The sequence below is a fragment of the Lithobates pipiens genome, unplaced genomic scaffold (assembly GCF_037356315.1).
Source record: "Lithobates pipiens isolate NorthernLeopardFrog02 unplaced genomic scaffold, aLitPip1_a1.2 Scaffold_18, whole genome shotgun sequence".
Lineage (NCBI taxonomy): Eukaryota > Metazoa > Chordata > Amphibia > Anura > Ranidae > Lithobates > Lithobates pipiens.
Genome location: NW_027507758.1, coordinates 18,170,094 through 18,178,168, shown reverse-complemented (window position 1 = coordinate 18,178,168; position 8,075 = coordinate 18,170,094). Strand labels below are relative to the sequence as shown.

At 45.8% G+C, this 8,075-nt stretch overlaps 1 protein-coding gene across 1 annotated transcript; it reads left to right on the top strand.

Annotated features, from left to right (window-relative positions):
- Positions 1 to 1,854: 1,854 nt before the first annotated feature.
- Positions 1,855 to 2,551, top strand: MAD2L1BP (MAD2L1 binding protein; the record flags this gene model as incomplete). Its single annotated transcript, XM_077485413.1, is given in 3 exon segments — positions 1,855 to 2,052; positions 2,054 to 2,263; positions 2,265 to 2,551. Coding segments are annotated over 3 exon segments (522 nt in total), but the record flags the coding sequence as incomplete, so codon positions are not given.
- Positions 2,552 to 8,075: the final 5,524 nt, after the last annotated feature.

Below are 8,075 nucleotides of genomic sequence, written 5' to 3'. Positions count from 1 at the left end.
TTATGACCAGGCCATTGTTTGCTGTACGGCACTGCTCTAATTTAACTGGTAATTTGCGCGGTTGTGCGACACTGTACCCTAATGACATTTTATAGAATTTTTTCCCACAAATAGAGCATTCTTTTGGTGGTATTTGATCACCTCTGCATTATTTTTCTTTTTTTTCTTTTATTATATAAGCAAAAATAGAACGAAATTTTGACATGCTGTCCTTTTTTTTTTTATTTTTTTCATGCATCTCTCCATAGAAACCAGCGGCGCTCGACAAGACCTCCCCGCTCAGTGAGCAGAGAGGGACCTGTCATCCGCTGGCTCAGCGGAGATCAACGGGGGGAGCTGAGATGACAGACAGAGGTGGACTCCATGGAAGCGGATCCGCCTCGTGGGAATGAGGCCTTAGGCTGGGTTCACACTGGAGCGTCTACGAGAACCGGATGTGATTCGCACCGCAGTGCAAATCGCATCCGATCTCTGTGCGATGCGAGTTCAGCCATACAGATAGTATGGCTGAATTCGCATCGCACCGGCCCAAACTCGCACGGGACCCTTTTTTTGGTCCGCAGCAGAATCGGATCGCATGGGTGTTCACACCATGCGATCCGATTCCTGTCTGAGTTTGCAGATCGCACTGCGATATGCGAACTGATCTGGGGGTGTCTTAAGGTTTCACTGACACTCCAGCAGTTCGCATAGGGCAGTGTGAACTGCCGGCGGGAGCAATGCGATGCGGGGAAAATGCCGCGGATCCCGCATCGCTCCAGTGTGAACCCAGCCTAAAACACTAATCCTTTTCTGACATTTGTTGGTTTCAAGTTAATATCCATTTTATTTTTTGCAATTTTTTGAAAATTAGTGTGTGTGTGTGTGTGTGTGTGTGTGTGTGTGTGTGTGTATGTATGTATGTATGTGTATATATATATATATATATATATATATAATATATATATATATATATATATATATATATATTATAGTAGAGACCCTAGAGAATAAAATGGTGGTTGTTGCAATATTTTGTCACACTGTATTTGCGCAGTGATCTTTCAAATGCAATTTTTGGGAGAAAATTACTTTCATGAATTAAAAAACTAACCAGTAAACACAATTTTTTTTTTTTTTTGTATAACGTGAACGATTTTACGTGACGAAAATCGTGATCTTTTTATTCTAAGCAAAAAAATTGTGATTCTCATTTTGGCCAGAATCGTGCAGCTCTAATATCCAGTAAAACAATCTAATTGGTGTGGCACCACCAAGTTGGCGTTGCACCGATTTGAATAATTTCCATTGCCGACAGTAGGGTGAGACTTGTCATACGATTTGACTTGTCAATACGCAATACGCATGACAAGTCGCTACAGTGTAACCGGGGGCTTTGTGCAGATCAATTTAACAAAGTAGATACCAAAGTACCAATGTTACTTTTGTATCCATCTCCTGTCTGAACAATGTTACTTTGTATCGCTCGATCTCCTGCCTGAACAATGTTTATAAACCTTGTCAGTTGGTCTTTTTTTTTTTTTTTTTTGACTATAGAAACTGCTTTATAGAGCAACTGACTATCATTTTGACAGTTGGAAATTACAGAGGGTGGGGATATCAGTAGCAGGGCAGAAAACGGGATTACTATGGATGCAGGCCCAAGTGTTCACAGCTGGTTAAAGTGGAACTGAAAGGTGAATACTCATCCAACCTTTCCTTGCCGGTATCTTTAGGCTTCTTCATTGGCTGGTGGGGGGATGATGTCACTCCTGTACATGCACATGCGCTAGTTGTCCTGGCACTCGCGATTGGCCCGGCACGGTAAGCAGAGAGTGGTCCTTGAACTGATCATATTTCTGTCTCTCTCGGTTCCAGGAAGGAGAAGTCATCAGGAGACCAACGAAGGGAGAAGCATCGGATTCCCGCCAGTGTCAGCGTTCTCTATCAGACTTGGACGCGCTGCTGGCCCAGCTGGAAACCTTCTTCACTTTGACAGCGGTTCCTCGGGTCCTCTTGCTGCTGGGAGGGTCTGCAGTGACTCCCAAGGAGATGTATGTGATAGACATGGAGGGTGTTACAGGTGGGCAATGGAGAGGAGAGCCTGGGCACGCGGCCTTGTCTCCGGCAGCTTTTCCACGCCGTCTTCCTGGCTGACCCATTCAGCGATCTCCGCTCCACCTCCCCCATGAGCGTGGTCATCATGGTGCAGGGACACAGGGACTGCGGCACAGAGTGGTTCCGGCCCAAACTGAACTACAAAGTGCCCATCCGGGGCCACAACACTGACGGTCAGAATGTCCTGCGGCACATCGGAGACCCCCAACGCCAATAGCCATGCCCATGAGGAATATATCTGGTTCCAGGCGCCCATCGCACTGAAAGGATTCCATAACTGAGACTCTTCCCTGTGGCCTCTCGTACCAAAGACCTGACCGTCCTCCATACATGAACCTCAGAAGGCTCCACCGTGACATTTCAGGACCTCAGAGACGGCTTTACCGTATGGTGTCATGCACCAATAAACAATTTCATGAGACGTCTTCATACCTCCAATAAATTGCTGCTTCTTCTGACCGCGTTCTAACCAGTAACTGTGCAATAATTCCAGGGGGGCCGTAGCTGGACCTTTCCTTGGAGGCCTCAGATACAGCCACATATATGTACAGTTCATAGGATGTCCTATCTACAGGAACTCCCTTCAATATAGGAGTGCGGAGACAGGTTCACTTGTGACTCCATCTTTAATCAGCTGCTAAGAAATCCAGGGGAACCCTCTTGGCCTGGAATCATGGGGGGGGCACACATGAGCTTCTTCTGCTGCTGATGTAGGGCGCTTATTGCGGCAAGCAGGGTTTTGGGGCCCAGTCTGACCCATTTCTGTCTGTAAGGCTCTATTCGCACTTGGGCGACTTGTGATGAGACTTTGGACACATAGTGGAGAATGCAAAATCTCGGGCTGCTCTGCATAGAAATCAATCAGATTCCAGGTTTTGTCAAAGCTTCATTAAACAAGCTGAAGTTAGAAGCTGGTTGGCTACCATGTGCAGCTGCACCAGATTTTGCACTCTCCAGTTTTAGTAAATCAATCCCATAAAGTCGCATGGCGTGTCACAGCCCATGTATTTCAATGTAAGGTGTTCAAATTTATGCGACTTAGTCCCACCGACTTTACTGCACTACTTTCATGCGATTGGAGTGCTATATTATAGACTGTAATGTAGGGTTGCGCAGGCACCGGTATCGGTGTTGATACTAAGCATTTGCACGAGTACTCATACCCATGAAAATGCTCTGTTACCCCAGGGCTCGACAAAACCCGGTCGCCAGGTCGCATTGGCGACTAGAAATAGCGACCTCGCGCCTGGGGCAGCACAGCTGGGGGTATCCTGTGTCTGTGGACCCCCCCCCAGCGTGATCGCGTCGGGCCGTTCCGCCGGCGGCCAAAAATTTAGGCCGCGGCTTTGAGGCCTTCTGCGGTCCTATGATTCCTTATGGAATCTGGCGCCCTCTTGTGGTCGCCGTTGGTATGACAAACCAGCAATGTTAATGAAGATTCCTCTGCCTGTATTATATTACCTGCCTCTTCTTGCCTTTATTTAGAACCCCCTAAACATTATATATATTTTTTATTCTAACACCCTAGAGAATAAAATGGTGGTTGTTGCAATACTGTCTGTCACACTGTATTTGTGCAGCGGACTTACAAGCGCACTTTTGTTGGGAAAAATAATTTAGTTAATAAAAAAATAAGACAACAGTAAAGTTAGCCCAATTATTTTTTATATTGTGAAAGATAATGTTACGCCGAGTAAATTGATACCCAACATGTCACGCTTCAAAATTGCACCCGCTCGTGGAATGGCGACAAACTTTTACCCTTTAAAATCTGCATAGGCGACGTTTAAAAAAATTCTACAGGTTGCACGTTTTGAGTTACAGAGGAGGTCTGGGGTAGAATTATTGCTCTCGCTCTACCGATCACGGCGCTACCTCCTATGTGTGGTTCGAACACCGATTTTATATGCGGGCAGGACAGGGCGCGTTTAAAAATTATTATTTTTTGTGCTTTATTTTAACTTTTTTTTTTTCCACTGTTCTTTTAAAAAAAATGTTGTGTCACTTTTATTCTTATTACAAGGAATGTAAAAATCCCTTGTAATAGAAAAAGCATGACAGGTCCTCTTAAATATGAGATCTGGGGTCAGAGAGACCTCGGATCTCATATTTACACTAAAATGCAATTGAAAAAAAAATTGTCATTTGAAAAAAAATAAATAAAATGTCCCTCTAAGAGCTATGGGCAATGACGGGGGGGGGGGGGCTGCGACGGCGCTGCTATCTTCCCCTCACTCGTCTCCATGTCAGGCCAGGGACAGGTCCGGATCGTCGTCACGGACCTGGCTCCTAACTTTTTAAGCTGGCTCCTAGATTCCAAGCAAATTTGTCAACCCCTGTGTTACCCAACCTGAGACCTTTGTGGTGTGATTTGAGCCAATATATAAATAAAAAAAAAAATGGGCTCAAATCGCACTGCAAAAGGATCGCATGCAATTTAAACAGGAATACGGTGCAATTCCTGTCTGAATTGCATGCTGTTTCCTGCACCACTCCTGTGTGAATTTAGGCTTATCCAAGTAACTTCAGCCTGTGCTCACACAGGAGCGGCGTGGGAAACCGCATGCAATTCAGACAGGAATCACACCGTATTCCTGTTCAAATTGCATGCAATCCTTTTTGCAGTGCGATTTGAGCCCAAACATTTTGTATGGGCTCCAATCGTGCCGCAAAGGTCTCGGTATTGGCGAGCCCTTGGCCGAAAGTATTAGTAGTCGTCGGTAGGAAAAAAACAAACGGTATTGGTGTAACCCTACTGCAATGTAAACTCTCAAAAGTCACTTGAAACTTGCATCTTGGACCCCTTTAACACTGACAACGGGCTAAACGGGGTGCTAAACCGTCATTTTAGCGGCACTTTTCAGATGCTAGCAGAGCGCTTTCAACACGCACACCCCGCCCCCCCCCCCCCCCAGCTCCCAAAAAGCAACACTGCCCTTTCATTTCATTGAACGTGGCGGTGAAGGAGAGGTAGATACACCGCCCTGAAGATGCTGCTTGCAGGACTTTTTCTAACATCCTGCAAGCGCACCGCCCCAGTCTGAAAGCACTCGGGGTCTCACACTAGGGCTGCAGGGGTGGCATTTTTCAGGCACTATTTTTAGCCCAAAAGCACCTGAAAAACCCCCCAGTGTGAAAGGAGTCATAACTTTGACTTTGACTGTTGTTGCATTGATAACATTTAAGATGCGACTTTTGAGAGTTTACATTGCAATATGTTTTTTTTTAACCGTCGAGTACTGATACTTTCGGTCAGGTACTCACAGATATTGAGTACCGATACATTTGCGGTGCAGTTTGAGCCCATACAAAATGAATGGGCTCAAATCGCCCTGCAAACAATCGCATGCCATTTGAACAGGAATGCCCGTCCGCAGTGCTCCTGTGTGAACCCAGGCTGAAGTCACTATGATAAGCCTGAGTTCACAGAACAGCGGTGGGGCGATCTGCATGCGTTTCAGACAGGAATCCCACCGAATTCCTGTTCAAATTACATGCGACTCTTTGCAGTGCGATTTGAGCCCATTCATTTTCCATGGGCTCAAATCGCACCGCAAAGGCATTGGTGCTTGATATCGGTGAGTACTTGACCGAAAGTATCAGTAAAAAAACGGTATTGGTGCAACCCCACTGCAATGTGAACTCTCAAAAGATGCAACCTTCATGTGACTTTTGAGCGTTTACATTGGCACGTTGCAATCCTACTGCAATCTAAACTCATGAAAGTAGCATCTTAATGTCGTCAATGCAACAGCCTAAGTCGCATTTTAAGTCGCACATATCCAATGTCGCAATGGAAATCTGTGGAGTTGCACAAATGTGAATGGAGCCTAAATGTAAGATTAATGGATTCGGAGTCAGTTTGGAGACACAATAACCGATCTCAGGCCCTGTTTACATTACTAAATGTGCCAAGAATGTGCCTTCTGTATATGTTATGTAGATAATATTCTTGGGGTCCACCTTCTGTAGATGACCAGCATTTAAGGTCCACCATTGACAAGTATTGGGAACAGCCTTCTGCCGATAACGAATATTTGGGGGTCCGCCTACTGAAAATGAGCATGCACAGTGCACCTTCTAGGGATAAGAATGGGCATTCGGGGGCAGTCTGGCAAATAACGGCCATTATGGGTGTGCCATCTACAAACAGGGATTCCGGGTTTGCGTTCTGCAGACAATCGGAAATTGGGGGGGCCCACCTTATGCAGGTAAAAAAAAAAAATGCATTTGAAGTTCAACTTCTGCAGATAATGAGTAATTGAGTTCTGCATTGTGGAGAAAATGGTAATTTGGGGTCCCCTCAGCCCCCCCTTACTTACCTGAGACCTCATTCGATCCAGGGCCGTGTACATCCGTGGATCGTTTCTCCCCTCACTTCCGGGTCTCGTTGGCGTTGCCAGGGCACTGGGAGCCATTGACTTCCAGTGCCATCAATTAAAGCCAGTGATGACAGGGTGGGGGGCGGGCAAGTCCCTCTGTCTGTCTGTGTCAATGCAGCAGAGAGACTCGGGTGGAAGCACGCACGAGACAAAGGGGAGGGGCCAGGAGCACCGGCACCCCAAAAGAGGAGGTTCCAGGCCAGTCTGTGTGATTCCATTGCACAGAGTAGGTACGTTTTTAGAAATGTTTTGTTTTTTAATAAAAAAAAAATGAAAACTACCTTTCACAACCCCTTTAAATAGAACAAGCTGAATCTAGAAGCTGCTTGGCACAGCTGCACCAGATTCTGAGTTCTCCATTTTTAGTAAATCAACTCCTAAGGGTCCACCTTCAATAAATAACGGCATTTAGGACCTCCCTTCTGTATATAACAGGCTTTTGGGGTCCATCTTTGATAAATAACGGGCGTGCAGGGTCTGCCTTCTGCAAACTACAAGGATGCAGAGTTTTCGTTCTGCAGACAATGCACATTCAGGGGGCACGGTTGGCAAGTGGGTATTGGGGGGGCCGTCGTCTGAAGAGCTTAATGAGCTTTCTATGTCCGCATTAGTCAGCGATCCCGCTCAGATTCCCCCCCCCAGCAAAGCGATGCTCATGTCTCATTACTCAACACGGTCTGGTCTGACTTCAGGGCGTTTCATATTTCCTGTAATCACATGGCGCCTCCGTGATCGCATGACGCCTCCCTGATCGCATGACGCCTCCCTGATCGCATGACGCCTCCCTGATCGCACGACTCCTCCCTGATCGCACGACTCCTCCCTGAGCGCACGACTCCTCCCTGAGCGCACGACTCCTCCCTGAGCGCACGACTCCTCCCTGAGCGCACGACTCCTCCCTGAGCGCACGACTCCTCCCTGAGCGCACGACTCCTCCCTGAGCGCACGACGCCTCCCTGATCGCACGACTCCTTTGTGTCCTTCCTGGTGCATTCGCAGAGGTTATCTGAATGTCATATTTTAAAATTTCATATCATTTTTAAAAAATATATATTTTTATTGCTCTGTGGAGGGATGTCTCTGCGTGTACGTGTTTACCATGATATCAACAGAATTTTGAACAAATATATTTTTCTACATTGTATCTCGTTTTCTTTTTTGTTTTGTTTTTTAAGTGATGATTTATTTAATTGCATGAAGGTGTATTGATTGTTTAGCCTGTAAATATTTTATTTTAATGAGAAGCATTTATTTGAAAGAAAGCATTATGTATCCTACCCGGCGCTTGGCGGTTGTAATTTGATTTTGTTGTTTTAGTCATTTGTGTTTTCTTTTATGAATAAATGGAGCTTCTGTCCTCCTTGTAATGTGTTCTCTATGTACAGCCGGCCTTCCCGCCCATATCCTCAGATGAACGCTGCGGAGAGTAAGTGGACTCGCTCAATATGCCTTAAAGCAGAAGTCAACTCCATTTTTAAACTTGATACCATCAGCAAGTTTTTAATAAGGTCATATCAACCTGTTGGTAGATACACTATATTATCAAAAGTATTGAGACGCCTGCCTTTACATGCACATGAACTTTAACCGCCTGCC